The sequence below is a fragment of the Brassica napus genome, chromosome C8 (genome assembly GCF_020379485.1).
Source record: "Brassica napus cultivar Da-Ae chromosome C8, Da-Ae, whole genome shotgun sequence".
Lineage (NCBI taxonomy): Eukaryota > Viridiplantae > Streptophyta > Magnoliopsida > Brassicales > Brassicaceae > Brassica > Brassica napus.
Window position 1 is genome coordinate 34,163,817 of NC_063451.1, and position 21,187 is coordinate 34,185,003.

Below are 21,187 nucleotides of genomic sequence, written 5' to 3' on the forward strand. Positions count from 1 at the left end.
ATGCTTCTCGAGTAGGACTGGGTTGTGTACTGATGCAGGATGAAAAGGTCATCGCCTATGGTTCAAGACAGTTAAGGAAGCACGAGAAGAATTACCCCACCCATGATCTAGTGATGGCCGCAGTGGTATTTGCTTTAAAAATATGGAGATCCTATCTTTATGGCGAGACGATTCAAATATTTACTGATCACAAGAGTCACAAGTATCTCTTTACTCAGTCAGATTTGAATTTGAGACAAATGAGGTGGATAGAGTTTATCACGGATTATGACTTACAAATCCAATATCACCCAGGAAAGGCGAATGTGGTAGCAGATGCACTGAGTCAGAGAAGAAGTGATACAGCTATTGAGAAAGACTTAGAAGCCTTAAACGCAGAATTCAAGATGGTTAGTCTTTCAGCCATAGAGGGCGAGGGCAGCGAGCCATTGGGATTACAAGCAGTGAATCAAGCAAACCTCTTGCAAAGAATTCGAGAAGATCAGAAGGAAGATGTGAAGCTAAAGAAGATTATAAAAGAACTTGAAGAATCAGGCGGAAGAAATGATAGTAGTTATCATTTGGCTGATGACAGAACCCTCCTACTGAACGGAAGGATAACAGTACCTGTAAGAAAGGAGTTAAGAGAAGAGATCTTGAGAACCGCACACCACTCAGTATTCAGTATTCATCCTGGAAGCACCAAGATGTACCAGGATATACGTCGATACTATCACTGGCCAGGAATCAAACGATCAGTTGCTAAGTGGGTAGCTCAGTGCCAGACATGCCAACAAATTAAAGCTGACCATCAAGTGCCGGGAGGATTATTGCAAAGCCTACCAATCCCAGAATGGAAGTGAGAGTCAGTGGCTATGGATTTTGTAACGGGACTACCTCGAGCCCCAGGAAGAGGGAATGATACTATATGGGTGGTGGTAGACCGACTAACTAAGACTGCTCACTTTCTACCCATTAGAGTTGTTAACAAGGTAGAAGTACTGGCAGAAGTTTACTTAAAGGAGATAGTACGATTACACGGAGTTCCTACCAACATAGTATCTGATCATGACCCAAGATTTACGGCTCAATTCTGGTGAGCTTTCCAGCAAGTATTGGGGACTGATCTTCATATGAGTACGGCGTTTCACCCTGAAACTGACGGGCAGACGGAGCGAACAATCAGAACCTTGAAAGATTTGCTAAGGATGTGTGTTTTAGACTGGTCAGGTACATGAGAACAATATTTGCCTTTGGTAGAGTTTTCTTATAACAACAGTTACCATGCAAGTATTGGGATGTCCCCTTATGAGGCATTATATGGACGACCCTGCCGCACACCACTGTGTTGGGCTGAAGTTGGAGAAAGACATATGTTAGGACCAGATATAGTAGATGAAACAACAGAAAAGATAAAGATTGTTCGGGAGAATATGAAGAAAGCTCAAGACAGGTAGAAGAAATATGCCGATCAGAATAGACGTGAAGTAATATTTCAAGTTGGTGATTGGGTATATTTGAAGGTGGCCGCACAGAAAGGGAGAGATAGATTCGGAAAAGTGGGAAAATTAGCCACTCGATATATAGGACCATACCGAGTGACGCAACGGGTTGGAGAAGTAGCCTATCAATTAAAGCTACCATCAGATATGGCTCTTCACCCAGTTTTCCATGTCTCGATGTTAAGAAGGCATATACGAGATCCTACCGAAGTAGAGCCGCAACGAGTAGAAAACCTTCGCTCCAACCTCACTTACCCTGAAGGACCACTTCGAATCGGAGAAAGACGAATAAGGAAACTGAAGAATCGGGAGATTCCTCAAGTACAAGTATTTTGGGGAAAACAGCGCCGAGTAATTGTGACATGGGAAGATGAAGAGAGGTTTAGAGCTACTCATCCTGAACTGTTTTTGGAAGATGATGAAGACCAGATGGGTGGAGCATCAAACCACTAAGAATTCGGGACGAATTCTATCGAGAGGGGGAGAATGTAATAACGCTCTTTAAAGAGTAAAACGCAGACAAGGAAAAATCATATAACAGCCGAGAAAATTACTCAAGTAAGTGGAAGTCGGATTGATCTTTTCTTGTGGATGTTTGTGGATCCCAAGGTACATAAGAAAAATTTAGAAAGTCTTAGAATTGTTTTTCATCTGAAGAAATAAATTCTTCGGGAAGTTTAGTGGAATGAAAATGCTCGCGGTTCGGCCTAGAACGTCCTAGTCGAACGAGAAAATTAATCGAAAAATTTATTATAGGGCCTTAAGATAGGAATGACCTTAGAATTATTTTAAAAATGTTTTGGTCTAAGAAATCTAGGTTTTTGTCAAGGAGAAAATTTTTCTCCAGCTCGGATCATCTTATAACACGTACGGGATTTGAATGCGGCCCATTCGTGCCCATCTACGATGTATTAAGCATATCCGGAAGCTTCCGGAAGATGCAGCTGCTTGCTTACCTCCTTCAGGCAACTGGACATGTGCTTCTCCTTGACTGTACCACCTCCAAGCAGTTCTTGTCGCATTTCTATTGGATGCTTTGGTGGCTGGCCACAAAGCTTAGTTTTATTGGCCAAAATTGTGGCTAATTAAGACACCAAGCTGTCTCCTATTGGTTGGTTTGGGAGGCAGAGACACCTCCTGCTTGCCATGCACGACTAAAACCCTCCCATGAGCTCATTCTCCATCCTATAAATAGCAGACCACCCCATTAATTCATTCTCCACTTTTAAGACCCGACCATAGGCACCCGAGAGAACCCGATAACACCCGAACCTTAAGGTAACTTTTTAGTCTTTAGCTTTCATTTTTTTTAGTTAGCTTTCTGTTCTTTCTTTTCTTTCTTTTCCTTTCATACCCTACCCTTCCTGTGTCTAGATTTCTAAAGTTCTAGAGTTTTCCGATAAAAGTTTAAAGTGAAGCCGACCGCGAGATAGAAGCGTTTGCAGTCCGAAACTTTCATCTAAGTGTTGAGGTGAATCTTGGTTATGGTTATGATTGTTGTGTGTGCGGTTAGCGCCTGCAAAACAAGAGTATTGGTTGATGCATTGCTAGGTTGCACGTTTAGATATATAATGATATAATAATGATTGATGTTTGTGAAAGATATTGAGTTATATCGTCGGGCCTCGGCTCGAGGGGTATAACATGATTGTGATTCATTGATGTTGTGTTGCATATACTTATGTCATTGCATTGTATTGTTTGGGCCTCGGCTCAGATAATATAACATGTTTGATCACATTTTAACGGGGAAACCCGTAAATCCACAGACTTGATCCGTGAGGGTCCGACACTCGGGTGGAGTGTCGTGAGAGTCATTGGTGTCCACTTGAGGCCCATGCCTTGTCCGGGGCCTTACCAAAATTAGTTCCGGACAGGACGCGAAGACACGTGTGATAAGGCTAGCTACCCTCGACCGTGTAGCTGCATGACGATGCGGCAAGTGTGTTATCTGGGCCATCGGTTTTTTAGACTTTGTGTTTAGAGTCAGTGGGCGCAAGAAGGGATGTGTTATGGACTTCGTTTCGAGATAGGAACCAATGGCGAGAAGCAGTCCTCGACGATCGATAATGATCTAACCACTCGTGAAGAGTGGATGCTTGTTTACGTGATTGCTTTATTTTTGCATTGCATTTTTTTTTAATATAATTGATCTTTGTTGCTTAATGTTTGATGCATAATGGGGGGATAAATAATTGTTAGGAAACCCAACTCATTGAGCAAAATAGTTGCTCATTAGACTCTTTGTTTTGTAGGTAACCCGTAGTAGGTTCCTGCCATAACATCAATATATATATCAACAACATAAAAATTATCCAATAGAAGGTAACCAATCCTTCACAAGCAATAACACGACACAAAATAAATCTAGTAAGGTTAAAGAACCCAAAAACCTGTGATGGGATCCTTAGATGGGCCTGGAAGTTTAGTATCCTCTAGTTCTAAAGCGTAAACTCTACCTCCTATAGCTTGCCTTTTTGGCGCTGGTGCGATTGCAGGTGGAGCTGGAGGAGGACGGACAGTGATTGGCGTAGCTGGGATAGGACGGTTGACGCTGCACTGGGTAGAGATGTGCCCTTTCTTCCCACACGTGAAACATGTAGGATTGTAGGAGTTTGACTGAAAGGATCCAGGTTTCTTCCCGTAGCATTCACTTGACTTATGGCCTATCTTGCCACAGTTAAAGCATTTCCCTGTGAACAGAGATCGCCGACTTGGCCCTCCCGATTCCTTTTCCTTATCTTTACCCTTAAAAGATCTTTGGTTTCCACCATACTTTCCTTCTTGATGCTGCTTGGATTTCTTAGTTGCCGCCTTCTCAGCTTCCAATCCAATCTCCACATTCACAGCCTTTTCCACTAGCTCGGTGAGACTCTCATAGTTTTCGACTGCCAGTCTATTTTCTAGCTCTGGTTTTAGACCAAACATAAAGTTATATATCATGGTTTCTTCATCATCTTGTCCTCGCAGCACATGTCGTCGCAGTCGCATGAACTCAGATTCATATTCTCTAACTGTATTGTCTCCTTGTACTAGGTTAGCAAACTGACGTTGAAGCCTTCGCTTGGATTCTGGAGTGAAGTACTTGCATTCAAATTCTTGTTTGAATGCCACCCAAGTGGTGACCAGATGTCCTACTTGGTGATCCCTACTCTCCCACCATTCTGCCGCGTCTTTGTCTAAGTAATACACTGCCATCTTCTTCTTAGATTCTTCGGAACACGTCAGGGTCTCAAAGTTTTTCTCCATTGTTCGAAGCCACTGGTCGGCTTGAAATGGATCTGTCCCTCCTTCAAAATGTGGTGTCTTCATATTTTTCATGGCAGTTATCAACGGTAACATCGGTGTACTAACTGAAGGTTGTGGTGGCACGAGTGGCTGAGGTTGCATCTGAGGTTGTTGTAATGACCTCGCTATCACGTCATGAAGCATCTTTAGAGTGTGCTCCATTCCTACTCCTTGTTGTGGTTGATCATGAACTTCTGGTTCAATTGGGTTGTTCCGCCTTATTGGTCTTGGTCCTTAAACACTCGACTCGCTATCATCTGTTTCTGGTCTTCTCCTTAAAGTACGGTTTGGTGGAAAGTTTTCTTCTGGTGGTATCTCTTGATCATGTCCAAACAGATTGTTTTTTCTTCCTACGTTTTCTTCACTGAATTCTTAGTTAGTGTGCGTCAGTGTTTGTACTCTCCCCTCGGATTCATATCCCAGTACCCTTCTTCTTGGGACTCTGTCTATACCCAACATCCAATCTGGTCCCCCATCACTCCTTCCCCTCCTTTCCATCTGCAATCCACAAACAAAAAAATTTCTATTTAGAATACTAATTAGAGCGGAACTCTGCTGGTTTTCTAATACATCTTTTGCGACACATTTGACTTGATAAAACACGAAAAATGCATGATTGACCGCATGATCTAAACCATCCTCTGATACCACCTCTGTAACACCCCCGAACTGTTTTAGACATCGGTCAGTCAGCCGGGCAACAATCAAACAAGAACATGCCCGAACGACCTTCCTCTTCCAAGTCCGGAAGTGTTACGACGGGTTGAGAATAGACTTTCCAAGTCACAAAACATAATTCTGTAACCCAGAATATCCATTCAAAACTCGTTTCCTCTAATCTTCGGCCTGAGGCTTTGCAACCCGTACCGAATCATAGAGTTGTGTTAGGTTGGACTAACCTAATATCAGATTCAACACGTCACGAATATAAAACATACTTTATTTCATATATATAAAACATGAAGTTCACAAGCCCAAAATATTATACATATGGTTCATGGACGCAGCCGAAGGTAAACATACATTCATATATCTTGAAAACGAGTCTTTAGCAAAAGATGTCCAATCTACACTAGCTCGTACAGTTCCGCGAGCGCTATGGTCCTTTCTACTGGTCACCTGCAAAAGGATGTGAGGAGTGAGTGAACTAGTTTCACTCAGTGAGCCAAGGTTCCCTATCTAGCATATGCAACTACCCGTCATTCTAAACCCAACCCCAAACACAAGCAAGACGGGTAGTTCAACAATCAATATTCAAGATAAAGCATGACCGATTCAGGCAATAAACCACTAAACCATAGTAAATCAAAACACTATTTATGAGTGTCACATCAATCAACCATATATATATACTCCTAGGGCCCAACAGAATCATTCTTCCTCCACATAAGGGACACCGGCAATCCCTTCACTATTACACCACACAGGCGTAGGCGCTCGGGAATCGCCCGGTCACGGTCCTCAATCGGAATCGCCGTGCCCCGGTCCTCTATCGGACTCGCCGGGGGCTGTCACATCCACGTGTTACACTCGGCCATGGTGATCAAGCCAAGTTAAACCGAGCCCACCACTTTCCGGACCACGACCGGCTTAGTGGTACCATTTGATGAAGCAATGACCTGCAAACTACTACTAGAACCACCACGAGGTTCTCACACAACAGTACCAACACGAGGTACACACTATAACAACATATAATAATCACATAATCACAATAATCCGGGTGCTTAGACTAGTCTTGCTATCCACTTAGCCCAGACATCGTCTCAAGCCTCGGATCCACAAACTGACACCTAGACCGGTCTGGATATCCTAGCTCGGAAACCGTCTTTGATGTCAGGAACCTGCATTAAAAACACGTTAACAAACAATTAACCGTGACTCACAGTGATTAAGCGATGTGGCTCGACTCTTTGATTCCGGATGTTGACCAAACCCTTTTTCTCCCCTCCAAATCTTCGTCTTGGTACTGTGATGCTAAATCCCAAAATCCAAGGTCGATGTCTTGAATGGACTGGTCTGGACAGATCAGAACTCGGAAAGAACCTTCTTTCACTTCTGGACAGTCTTTCGGAACTTCCCGACAGTACTTCGGTCCTCAGAAACTCTCTAAAATTCTCGTAACAGCTCGGAATCTCCTGCTTTCTTTTCCTACTTTTGTCTCTCTCTCTCTAACCCAAGTCTTTAAGTGTTTTGGATGAATTAAAACGAAAAGGGGAGCTGAGTATATATAGAAGACACCAGCCAGTAAGAATGAGCCACCCGATCGCATGTGTGTCGTCCTGCATGCTTCCGGTCGCATGCGTGGCTACACATGGGCGTCCACATGCCCTGTTGCATGCTCTCTATCCATTCCAGAAGACAACTCCACGTCCACTTGCTCTTCATCATGTCTGGTGTTCATGCATCGCGACACACGGCCCTCTTGTCGGTTCGCATGCGCAGATCGCAAGTACTGCGACACCTCGTGCTTCTGTGTGTCAAGCTGCATGGAACTGCTTCATGCATGTCTACACCTGCTTCTTGTGTTGATACTCAGCAGGTTAAATGGTTCACACAACATCCTGATCCCTTAGATCAAGCCACCTCGAACTTCTCGGTCGATTTGCGCGATTTCGGCCATTCTGGTGAATTTCCGTCCCGCGATCAATCCCAAATATTTTTCCGCTCCCGTTCTGATGAGCTAAATATGTTTAATAGACTCCAGACTAAACTTAATCTTGAGGATACAAATTTCCCGAGCCTTCGGCTTCCCCGAGAAATTCCATAAAACCGAAATTAGGGTTTTTTTTTTTTTTTTTTTTTTTAAGACGGGGTATTACACTCCAGCACCAAAGGATTTCATAGATTTGGTTGAGAACAAACTGGGTGTTAGGGTTTCGTATGCTATGGCTTGGAGAGGAAAATACAAAGCTATCAACGATCTGCGTGGGAGCCCAACAGAGAGCTTTGCTAGACTGCCGTCTTACTTGTACATGTTGGAAAGGTTGAATCCTCGTACTGTCACCCGCTTAGTAGTGGATGAGAAGAACCAGTTTAAGTATGTGTCATTTTGAAATTGACCGGTATCCTTATGTGCATGCGCTTGCTGCGATCATGAAGTATTGCAGAACTACAACAGATGATACGCTAGAGCAGTTGGTTGAAAATTATTGTTCTAAGTATTATTGGATGGAGCAGTGGACATTCGCATATTGTATGACAATATATCCAGTGCCTCATCATTCATCATGGCAAGTTCATGAGGAAATACAATCTCAGGTTGTGTTCCCGCCGTATGCATGGAGAAAAAAAAAAGGAAGATTACAAACTACTAGATTCCCATCTGCGGGAGAATATCGGAGGAAGAGAAAGAAAAAGTATGCACCATTCTCGGAGTGGCTTGGTGACAGCAGTGACAAAGATGACAATGACAACGATGACATCGATTACGAAGAAAGCAGCAATGAGGGAAGTGACAGCGAGGAAAGTGGCAGCGAGGGAAGTGGTGACGAGGGAGGTGACAACGAAGGAAATAAATGATGAATGACTCTAACTTATATGTTATGGAACTTGATTATGTGTTGTGAGTCTTACTTATGTGTTATGGAACTTATTTAAGTGTTGTGGAACTTATGTAATGTGTTGTTTCTGTTAGGTACGACAGGTACAACTGATAAAACTTCATATAACATAACAATCATGTTTCTGTGTTGTCGTACTGGTACAACTAGTATAGCTGTATGATGACACGATGAAGGAAATACTGGTACTTCTTAAAATATGACATTTTAAACTCCATTTGGCTTTCAATAATTAAATAACAATAGAATATATAAGTTGGAATGTCCTAAGAGTGGTTCATCCTAATTTTTTGAAGTTTTACCAAAAAAAATTTCAATTATTACACAATCACATAAGTGTATGATCTACCTTATACTTTAAAGGTTTGTTTACTAGTTTGTTAACTATATTTTTGGAAAACGTACACAAAATATATTTTAACAAAATTAATGATTACTTTGTACGTGGTTCAATGCAATTAAGAATTAAAAGGCTGTACAACTGAGGTATATATATTTTTAATGTGGTACAACTACACAATTCATATTCTCTACCAAAATACAACAATGAACAAACTTGTACAACTCAATACCTGGTACAACTATATATTAGATTGTACAATTAAAATACTGGTACAACTACTTGTTAATAACTTTATTATCTTTTAGCTGATTATCACGTTTTAAGAACAATAGTTGTACCCAAGGGCGGACGCAAAACAACGGCTACGGGGGCACGTGCCCCAACTGTTTTCAAAATTTTCTTTGCTAAATACTATAGGGTTTATTGAATGCTTCTACTCTAAAACTAAATCATAATGGAAAAAATCATTGTACCCCTACTAATTAGCATGCTACATCCGCCCATGGTTGTACCTTCTGTTATTTAGTTGTACCAGTTGTATCCGTTAGAGTAATTTTGCCATAGTTTACTTGGTAGTATTAATTATACCAAAAACCTGTCAAGTTCAAACAAGTTCAACAACAATATGACAAACACAAGTTCACTACTAAATCAGAAACACACAAGTTCTATGTTTCACAAAAGCAACACCAAGTCTTAAGTTTTACAACAGCAACACAAGTCTTATGTTTGACAAAAGCAACACCAACATCCAAAAGCAGCATAAAGTTTTAAGTTCCAAATACAAGAAACACATAGATTACTTCTCAATATATGGAGACTGCTTCATACGAGAAGGCTTTGGCACCCTCTTCGTCTTCTTCGGTGAATCTTCTTCACTATCTCCGTCCATTTCATCTGTTTATTCTTTCTCCGAAGCTTTCTTCTCCACAACTTCTTTCTCTGCAGCTTCCTTCTCCGAAACTTCTTTCTCCGAAACTTCTTTCTCAAACTTCTCTGCAGCTGCCACCATCACTTCAAGATCCTCTACAAAATAAATTAAAATCAAATCACAGCTAAGTTACAATAAAAATTAGGATAAAATACATTACCTTGCAGTGCGTGCTCGGGCTCATTCTCAACCTCCTCTGTGGCCTCCTTATCAGCATCATCTTCTGTCATATGCTCGGGTTCATTCCCTCATTTGTGGCCTCCTTATCAGCATCAACATTGCTATCTTTCTCATGCTCATTTTCTCCATCCTTTGTGGCCTCCTTATCAGCATCATTTTCTGCCATCTGCTCGGGTTCATTATCACCCTCCTTTGTGGCCTCATTATCAGCATCAACCTGGCTTTCTTTCTCATACTCATTCTCTCCATCCTTCGTGGCCTCCTTATCAGCATCATCTTCTGCCATTTGCTCGGGTTCAGTCTCACCCTCCTTTGTGGCATCTTTATCAGTATCATCTAAAATAACAATATTTAAAGGTTAATCATCTGTCTTAAAAACAGACCCTAATAAATAAGATCATAATTTATACCATTTTCTTGGCCTCCACCAGTGTCAAAACGATCATGATCAAACAAGTTCTCCATGTTCCCAAATCTGTCCCTCGGATTGCGGTCATCTGCCATACTCTTTATTCTTGCTTATGTCATCTCTCACCTTCATGATTGATTCCAACTGAGCAACTCGTGTTTCCAAACTCTAACATCCTGCCTCAATTTCCTCACACACCCTCGGACCCTCAAGTTCTTCACAAATCCTCTCAGGCTCGTGTTCTATCTTTCGAGTTTTGACATCCATCTTGTACAGATCCTCCCAAAGAATCTTTACTTGGTCATGGACAATAATCTTGTTCCAACCGTCAACAATTGGGTCATCCCTATCCCCATCATCTCCAAGCTCAACATCATCCCATAACCCATCATCAAAGATCTCAACTGATAGATCTGACTCGCTTCCGGTTGGTTTCAAAATATTAGAAATTTTCTGAAAAATTAACCAAAATATCACACATTAAGGTAAAAATATGAAGACTTGAAAAAATGACACAGAAATACACTTCAAGTGTATCACCTTTGTTTCTCCAAGCTTCTCATATATCTCGCTCAACGCATATCCTGACGACCCATTCGATAGGAATCTCGACTTGCACATTCTTGGACAGCTATCATCAAATTCTTCAACATCTTCTCTAAAATTTTCCTTCAGCACTTGGATACTTTCAAATGCCAATATCTGCACACCATTTTAAACTAATATATTAGTAACAAATTATACATGTTATACAATTTTACATTTCATTTCATAGTTGTATTAGTAAAACAATTTAAACTTCTTCATTTGTACAAGTCACACTTATCTTTAAGTACTACTAGGTTTACTAGTACATCTGTATACAATATATCTTAGTTGTAACATATTACAAAAACTGATTTCAAAATGATTTCTTACCATTATTTGCTCTTCTGTAGCATTAGGTTCTCGTGATGTGGGAGGCTCACCATGCGATCCCATTTTCTCATTGGCTCCTTGTTCCGAAGAAGGTGTCCCACCCTTAGTGGAAAACCGGGAAAGAGATGCATCCGGAGGATCTTGTTGGTGTGGCGGATTTGGTCTCTTCGTTGGTGGAGGATCTTCTGATGTGGCTGGTGGTCCTAAGGGTGTCTCCTCATTGTCGGGTTGAGTAGGAGAAGCGGCCAGAGTAGGAGAAGCGGAGGCAGCAGCCGGATTAGGTTGAAGATTTTTAGGGTTACGGTTTGAAGTAAGACGCGGCCGCTTCGTGGGTTGAGATGACGACCCACCGTCGTCTGCTTTGTGTTCCTCTTCTGGAGACGATCTACCCCGCTTCTTCTTTCCCGTCGGCAAAGTCATCTCCTTCTTAGCCGGTTCAACCTCCTTCTTCTTTGCCGGTGAGGATTTTTTTTTCTTCCTTGGTGGGATTCTTTCTTTTTCTTGCTGAATCTTAGTTTAGATGTCATTTTCGCTGGTGGAATTGATGAGTGAAGATCGAAATGTTCAGAGATCGTGAAATGAAGAAAGTGGGGAAGTTGTGTTACGATTTAGGGATTTAGGGGAATAGGGTCCGAGTTTTAGATGGGTCGGGTTTATGGGTGGGGATAGTAAGGGTAATGATTGTAAATAAATCAAAATTGTTTGGGCTTTTAGTTATTTTTCCTTGTTTTTTTATTTAAATTTTAATGTAAACTAAAAACAAATTAAAACAGGGTCATGAGAGAATTTTTGAAATTCATGTGTGTCATGAGAGAATTTGATCCCTTTAAGGGCATCTCTAACCCATACTTATTTTTTCCTATATAATTCTCACAAAAATAGAATTTGATTCCTTTAAGGGCATCTCTAACTCATACCTATTTTTTCCTATAGAGTTACTCTATTATAGAGGAGAAAATAGAGGAATTTCACTTTTTCACTTCAAATATAGAGTGAAAAGTGAAATCCCTCTATTTTTTCCTCTATAATAGAGTAAACCGTTGGAGCAAAATTTGCCCTATAATAGAGTTATTCTATTTTTGTGGGAATTATAGAGGAAAAAATAGGTATGGGTTGGAAATGGTCAAAGCCAAAGCTTAGGAACTATTATTAGCTATCAAGTGGCGTGGGTACAAAGATATAAACAAATAAATATGAGATGGGTCTGGAAGGATAGCACGGAGAAAATTCAACTTATGAGATCCAGGAACTTAACGCAGCGCGAAACACCGTTACACTCAGAGCTAGAAGCGCTAAGATGGGCAATGGAGAGCATGATACAACACTCGACCTGTCAGAATTTGGGACGGATTGCAAGGACCTGATTGCAATGATACAAGAACCAAAAGCGTGGCCTAACTTCTCAACTGATCTGGAAATCATTCAAACCCTTCAGTTGTGCTTTTCGAACTTCAAGATCAGCTATTTACGAAAGACGCAAAATGAGATTGCAGATTCGTTAGCTAGGAATGCGTGTTCTTTTCATAGATCCCTATGTTTTATTGGTTGTTCTATTCCGGCGTGGCTACCCAGACCACCTCAAGTTTGAATAATAGAATAGACGTTTGCCGCCAAAAAAAAAAAACAAATAAATATAGAGAGTGATCGCACGGAGCTTATAATGGCAATGAACAAGAAAATGGATTAACCACGAGCTTTTCGTTCAATAGATTGAGATGTTTGAGTTTTCATTTTCAAAGTGTATACATAGAAGGGATCATATTGTTACAATTCAAAATTTACCCACGTTCAATTTACAACAACAACAAAAAAATCACCCACGCAAAAGAAAGAGAAAAATTCAAAATTTATCCACGCACACTGTTATATTATAATTCAGTTTATGATACAGTAATGGTATTACTTTTACCACAAGCCACTAGCTACATATCAATAAATAACGATATGATATGTATATGTGTGCCAGTTGCTATAAGAAATTATATAGACCCCATCTGAAATCATTACAGCCAGCTTCAAGTATTTCATCGATCAGTTGGTAATCAAAAACTAATTCTTTTAGCATTGACCATAAGAAACTATAATTATTCTTTACAGCACAGGCCTGCTGAATTAATCCCGAAGATTATAGAAACAGGAAAAAATAAATTACGTCAAAAATATAAAAAACCCTCACAGGTTCATAATATTAAATTCCACTCCTCCCGAGAGGTTTTTTTCCTCTTCATATTAATAGTATAATATGAAATACATTAAAAGAACATCATCTAAGAATATGTGCATTTCCAAGCATCTGGTGATGATCAGATCGCATAGACCCGCATCCTTTTCCACCAACAACCAGCGGTGCTGGCGTCATTCCTCCGCCGTTAACCACCGCATGCTCCTCCATCGACTGCACTTGCTTCTTGAGAAACTTAACGTAATGGATAGCCTCATCGAGCATCGACGCAGTATCCATCTTGGTTCCGCCGGGTACAAGGCGTTGAAGTATCCTAATCCGCTCGCTGATTCTCTCCCTCCTATGCCGAGCCGCCACGCTCTGTGGATCTTTAGAGATCCTCACGTTCTTCCTCTTAGGTGGCTTCACCGATTCTGGATCAATATGTATCGGTTGCATCACGGCTATTCGAAAGATCATCTCTCGCATCGCCGCCATGTCAGCGTTGTCGCCGCCTCCTCTTCTTTTGTCCGGGATAAATGATGACGTGGAAGGGGCATACCGGAAATTTAAACCGGGTTGGTGGTGGAGAGTTATGGTTGGGTTAAGTACTGGGGGATGGATATGGTTGTTGTGGTTGAAGAAGAAAGGGTGATAAGTGTTGGATTCGGAGGGCATCATGATGTTATGCGAGCTAGGATTAGGGATTGGGTTAGAGAAGTGATCAGGAAGCTTTCCCATTTGTGTCATCATCATGTTCATTAGTATGTCAGAGTTATCCATTCTCTTCTTCTTTAGTTTGGAAATTTGTAGGGTTTCTTTTCTTTGAGAGAGATGTGGAGAAGCTGCTGAGATTAATTGTATGGAGGAAGAAGGAGAAAGATCTGACAAAGAATGAAAATTTTGTGTGTCTGAATCACAGAAGAGGTGTGGTGATATATGGGAGAGAGATGGAGAGTTATGTGTGAAAATTTAAACTGTTACTGCCATCCTTGTTCTTTAACTTATTATAAAACATAACGTTAAGATATATGTATATATAATTTATATACACTATGTGACAAAGGATTGTTTCCATCATTCTTTTTTCACCCTTTTAAATTTTTACACGCATAAATATATCTATGCATACGGTATACGTACTAACTAGCTGTTGAAAAATGTCTTCTTGCTTTTAACATGTTGATGTTCCATATTTCCATGCATAGAATATATATGTAATAAGTCTTTTGCGCATGGCACTTTTTTGAACTATAGATAATTTGTAGTTTTTTAACAATAGATAATGTTTAGTTTAGAAGATAACAAAGACATTATTTACGGAATAAGTTTCAATACAAGTTTAAATAAATTAGACTTACAGTTGGTGTAATTATGAATATTGATCACTTTGTCCCGAATCATAGCAACTCGAATGTATTATAGTTTTCTTCTTCTCGTTATCATGTATTCTATCGAATTTGAAGTCGATTGGTATATATCACAAAACACTAAACCAAAAACTAAAATCCAATATTCATTTAGCTGGTGAAGAGAAAATTACTATATTGAAGTCATATTGAGCGTCAATTCACCAAAGGATTGTCCTTTATTTGGATCGACGGTCATGATCCATTTTATATAAAAAAAACATGTTTCATAAATCGGTTGGATGTCAGACCCACGAGCCGTGAAAACAAGGCTCTTCTGGAGTCTGGACAAATCAAGGTGCATGAAGCGCCCTCACCATCCAGGCAGTCACCATGAAGTTCCTATTTTATTTTATTTTATTTTAATGTAATGTTAAATTAGACTCACAAGAAAAAAGGTGTTCGTTTTTTACTATGATATGCAGCTTTTTCAAAGGACATTTTTGAAGAGATTATAACAGAAAAAATAGAGGGAACAAATAGAAAACTAGTTCATTGCTTCCAGCCATCGTTGGAAGCCTCCTTCATATCTCACGAAGTTCCTATCTTTCTCAGTTATAATTTGTTTTTGTTTTTGAAAATTTGTATTTTTCGATCTCTTAAAGTTATACTTACTTTGAAGTTTGAACTATAATGGGAAAGAGGGTAGTCATGTAGCCTTTTGTATCTAGACTTCTTGCTATTATGTTTTGTTTATAAATCCACTTGAAATATGTCAGAAACGATTTTGATCAAATGCATCTGTTTCGCCAGAATCTGCTCATGCGACTTTAATACATTGAATTCAATATTTCTCAACTAGTCGAATAATTTGCATCCAATAATTTGAGGGAAAGGGAAATTTTGAGATGCATTGTCTTGTTACTTCGTATTGATGCTATAACTTATTACAAACAGCTGAATAAGACGTGAATATAATCAAATCATCACAATGTATACGCCTTGATATATAGGAGTATATATAATGGAAGAATGTTGTCTATAATGGACTTGATGTTATAATCAAATCTCAGTTGGCATATGGCACGCTTATCAAGACCGATCGCAAAGGACATATTGCGATCTTCGTTAAATTCTGCTTCCTATTTAAAATTTAAAGAAAATATTTACGTGGTCACTTTTGTTAACAAAAGAAAAAGATATAGTAGTGTTGACAAAAAAAAAAAAAAAAAAAAGATATAGTAGTAAATCATGTTGCCCTGTTGGAAACACTTCAATAAGAAATCTAATAAATGACTTTCTTTAAAAGAGAAAAAGTCCAAACCATATCCAAACCTCACGATCTTCAATCAAGAATTCAAGACTATTGCCTGGCTATATTTAGTCAAAATCACAAAGCAATTCATGTACAAATACAAAATAGCTTCTTTTGACGTCACATTTAATACATCAAACAATTACTTCTGTGTTCTTTGTTAATTGAATTAACGCTAATATATTATTTTTCATTAGACCAAACTAGACAGACACATTGAGTTGCTTCGGACTTGGTTTTACCCTCTTATGTTGACACAGAAACATGTAAGAAAACCAACCAACGATGACGTTTCTCTGCAGTCACTTTTTCAATCAAGAAACCAGCTTTGAAAGTAGTAACAAATATAGATGCTACTTTCCCCTTTCTCACATTTTTACTTCCACAAGTCATTGTTTGAATTAAACACACCGGATCTTAAATTCTTAACTAAGATTCGAAGTCTTGTTCGTACCCTTTTTTTTGTCGGATACAAATGCCATACCACCATTAAATTTTGTTATTACAGTTTTTCTATCATGCCCCCTTAATATCACTTATTGTCCACACAACTTTTTATTTCCGAACCAAGGTGATGTTCATAAGCAAACATTGGACACGTGTAAAAGACGAACTAAATTAGAGTGTAAAGTTAGAAGTTGAACCCCTCCTTATTCCTTTTTTTATTATTTTCTTTGGGCCTAAGCTCGCAATCTCCCTAGATCAGGAACAAGAGCCTATTGTTTAATCCCCTCCCCGCAACTGATGAGACAACTTAGCACCTCTACCCTTTGGAAAAAGGCTTTACCAATAAAGCTATCAGTTCCGGGTTCTCTCTAGGATCATCGACATGCATGTCAAGAGCAGAATTACTATCAAGGCGCGTGACAAGACTTTAGATAATGCTTTCGAGAACTGGATATCACTATATCAGTGAGGATGTAATCTCAGAATTTCTGTTTCTCGTCTCTTTTGATAGAAAAGGCAAAAAAAAAAAAAAAGGTAAAACATTCCCCGGATAGAGAACGTGAAAGCCTCGGTGGCTATGCGTTGTAGAAATCTGGTGTAGTACGGATTCGAACTCTGGTCCCTTGGAGATCCACAGAACGCTTTGACCACCCGACCACAAACGTGTGGTTGAAAAGGCAAAAACAAAGTAGCAAATGCTGTAAAAAGTTATATTTTCTTTTGAATCAAATTTAACATTCTTGAGCTGTTAAATTTCATTAAAAAGGTGATTTTTAGTACTCTTTATGTTTCAAAATAATACATATTTTAAATTTTTCACACATATTAATAAAATATATTAAATCTCATTTATATATGCACAAATTTTTGTGATTGTCTTTTTCCATAGGTCTAAACCAATAAAAATTCAACAAGTGTAATTAAATTTTGTGAAATTTCAATTAATCATTTTATTAACTTGATAAACATACATTGAAAATACAAAAAATAGATTATTCTGAAACACTTTTTTTTTTCTAAAACATGTAACTTTATGAGACGGAGGGAGTACATTTTTTTTTCTAAAGCTAATAGAAAGAGTTACTACTGTAAAATAAATATCTTAGAATTGGCTTTTTTTTTAAAAGAAGAATTTGCATTTCTTTATGTAATTTATCTGCGGATATACATGTTTTCTTTTGCTTCTATTTTAAATATTATATCTAATGTAATAATATATTAACTTCTAAAAAAATAAAATTACAAATATATTTCCATAAATTATTGGTTTTATATGTAGTTTTTGAAATAATGGTTTTATATAGGATATTTGTAATATACGGTATATAGTTGCGTCATATTATTTGGTTGAGTATGGGCACTGTTTGAATATGACAAAAGGAGAAATTTCATGTTTACCACTTTCATGGTACCACTTTTCATATTTACCACCACAAAATGAACATTTTCAAAAATATATTCTTTATTAAGTGGTAAAAGACTTTTATATCATTTTTCTCTGTATATATATTAAATAATTATTTAAATAAATAAAAAATAAAATAATAAAATAAAAATAATAAAAAATAAAAATAATTTTTTTTTTTATGTTTTTGAATTATACTTTTCAAATTCGAACTTTTTATAATTTTTTTTTGAATTTTGTTTTTTTCGATTTTTTTTTAATTTTTTTCAAATTTTATTTTTGAAAATCGAAAATTATGTTTGAGACTATTTTTTAAAATTTTTAAATATTTTTTAAGTATTTATTTATATATTTATTAGAATCCTAAATTTCATATTCCAAAAACCCTACCCCACCTCTCAACTATAAACCCTAGGTCTAGATTAGTTAACCCTATGGGTATAAATGTCTTCTACCATTCATTAAAAATGAGGGTGAAAATGATTAGTGTAAACATGAAAAGTGGTACTATGAATGTGGTATTTGCGGCAATTTTTCATGACAAATCAGGGATCTTCCAATCAAAATAGCATATAATTCTAAATTTTCTAATAATTAAATAACATTAATATTGGGGTAGGTTGCCTCCTGAGGCAAGGTACTGAGGTACTGATACAGCTGTGTTCATGTCCTAAGCATCATATATGCCCGTTGCTCCCTATTGACACCACAATTTATATCACCTACTATCTGAATCAAATCACGATTTGGAACAACATTAAAATCGTCTGTAATTCGTCCAAAAAAAAAAAAAAAAATCGTCTGTAATTAAAATATTTAGGATGAATTTGTTGAATGTCCACAAGAGTGAAAAAATGAAAAATATAGTCATGCAGTAGTAATAGGCAGCTGATGGGACAATTTAAACTTACTCTTGACGTTATTCCCTCTGAAGCGAGTGTACTTGCATCTGATAAATGATGTAAAATGATATATTATACTGTACTATATTCATTAAGTAAATAATATAGAAAATCTGATATAGTCTTCAATTGAGGAGAGATGCAGAGGAAGAAGAGAAAGGGTAGGAGGAAGTGGAAAGGGAGGAGGAAGAGAACGAGCAGAGGGAAGAGAAAATTATACTATTATGACAAATAGAATAGTATATTATAAATATTGATAAAACATTATTTTGGATATACGTTAAATTAAGCGTATTTTTCTATTTTAATATGATTCGGATATACTGTATAGTATAACTTTTGTCCGACAGTTTTTAAAAATTCATTTTTAAAAAATTTCAAGTTATGACATATGTAGAAAAATCTGTATTTTTTCATCAACATAATTATTTGGTTGAATTATATATAATACAAAAGATATATATCAAATAAAATTGAAAGAAGGAGAAGAAAAAAAACAAAGGAAAGAAGAAGATGAGAAATGCATGTAAGATCAAACGGTTCTAATTGAACAAGGGTAGTTAATGTAATATTAGATAAAATATACAGAATATTCTAGCCTATAAATTGTAATGGGTAGATAGTTAATTTTTGTTATGTTATGGACATGTTGCCTAATTTTTCAAATATTTATAGTTAAAATGAATAGTAGTCACAGACTAGTAGATATTTTATTATTACCGTTAAAAAAATTCTATAGTAATATACACAAACAATAGCACAAAGGTTCCAACTTCCAACGTTATCACTGATAATCTCTCATCCTCTTACGATTTAGGGTAGATTAAGTGTTGATTTAGGAAAAGATATTTATGGAAATATGAAAGTTTCGATATTTTCGTGATTTGGCTATAATATGTATTCTACGTATATCAGAGTACTGAAGAAAGGGTGTAAGGTTTATTTTTCGGTACGCGTATGATAAGGTAAAAGACAGAACAAGTTATGACACATAAAAACGAAAAGTTATTTCATAGAGTCGTGGTTATAAGTTCTAATAAAGATACATGTAGACTAAAGACATCTTGCTATAATATTACCTAACTAAATCTATTTTTTTTTCTTTTTTTTGCTAAACTGTAAATATCATAAATGATTAAAGATTTTACATTGTAATAATCTAAAGCTCTGTTCCAACCCGGCAAAAAAAGAATAAAAACAAGCTGGAACAAATTCAGACTCAAGACATCACTATCATCACAGCCACAATTGCATTAATGACCTGAAACCTTTGCGAGATCTTCTTACTGAGATGATGTTTCTCATCTCTCTATCTATTGCTTTGAACACAAGAGAAGCCGGTACCCAGACTTTGTTATGGACAACGTTGTTCCTCTGCTTCCATAAGTGAAACACCACCAATTGACATGCTAGCTTGCGCAGTAGGGTAACCTTCCTAGAGGGTGACACTCGAATCCAAGACAGCAGCTCCGACCAATTTGTGAATAGGCGGGCAGGAGAACGACATCGCAGAAGCACTTCTTTCCAAACACTCAAGCTGTACTGACAAGTTATAAATAAATGGTCTCTGGTTTCGACCGACGAGGAACAGAGAACACAACTTGTACATACAGGAATATTCCACCCGGCTAGTCTCGACAGCGTCGGCAGTCTATCACCATTTGCAACCCACATAGTAAACGCCAACTTGGGGATAGCTCCTTTAAACCAGACAACATCTATCCAATCTTTAGCTGCTTCTCTAGGTCTTATTACCTCCCATGTAGAGGCAGAACTGAACTCTCGAGAAGGAGAGTCCCCCGCCACCCATTGCACCATATCCTCAGCCTCATGTTGGAGAGGTAAAGATACCGTAGTAAGGAATGTGTGAAGCTCCAGCTGCTGTTGTGATCTCGGGTGGGGCAAGGAACAGGTAGTGCCAGCGCTTCCAATAGCCTCGGAGACCATCGCATTACTTCGCATTCTTAAGGCTCTAGGACCATTCGGACCAATATGGGATATCAGCTGACCAAAAGGTGTCCATACATCAAACCAGAAGCTCGTAGAATCACCATTACCTAACACAGACCTGCATAACTGAAGGGCCAAGGGTCGCAGCTTCAGAAGCCTCTTCCACATCCACGAGTGCGTTGCCGAAGGCTCTATAGTCCAGAAACATTTATTTTGAAGATGTGAGTCCCAGTGCCACTCAACCCAAAGAGATTTTGCCTTGGACAGTAGACGCCAGATGAATCTGAGACACAAGACTTGGTTCCAGACTACTAAACTACGCAGGCCTAGACCACCCTCCTCCTTTGGCAAGCAAACTGTTTTCCATGACATTTTTGCAATGCCTCTCTTATCCAAGCTGCCAGACCAAAGGAAGCGAGCAGACAATGCTTCAATACTCTTTATACAGCCTTTCGGAAGGATAAACGCTGAGATCCAGAAGTTTACTGTACCAAATATGACTGTCTTTAGGAGTTGCAGTCTACCGGCAAAGGAAAGAGCTTTGG

At 38.3% G+C, this 21,187-nt stretch overlaps 1 protein-coding gene across 3 annotated transcripts; it reads right to left on the minus strand.

Moving 5' to 3' along the window:
• Positions 1-290: 290 nt before the first annotated feature.
• LOC106379941 (transcription factor HEC2-like) lies at positions 291-14,847 on the minus strand. Of its 3 annotated transcripts, none has more exons than XM_048766244.1 (5): positions 11,114-13,288; positions 10,736-10,897; positions 10,197-10,648; positions 9,767-10,122; positions 291-9,701 (listed from the first exon to the last, which is right to left on the minus strand). In XM_048766244.1, exon 5 carries the CDS (start codon positions 4,929-4,931, stop codon positions 3,858-3,860), a length of 1,074 nt encoding a protein of 357 aa, XP_048622201.1. In that variant the 5' UTR covers positions 4,932-9,701; positions 9,767-10,122; positions 10,197-10,648; positions 10,736-10,897; positions 11,114-13,288; the 3' UTR covers positions 291-3,857. The 3 variants fall into 3 exon arrangements, with proteins under 3 accessions (XP_048622201.1, XP_048622203.1, XP_013675241.2); XM_048766246.1 differs by having other exon boundaries at positions 9,323-9,701; positions 11,114-14,847; XM_013819787.3 differs by having other exon boundaries at positions 9,323-9,701; positions 11,114-13,286.
• Positions 14,848-21,187: the final 6,340 nt, after the last annotated feature.

What these genes read in the sequence shown, in the direction of transcription:
- LOC106379941 (XM_048766244.1), bottom strand. Translation starts at nt 4,931, where the DNA reads ATGGAGCACACTCTAAAGATGCTTCATGACGTGATAGCGAGGTCATTA.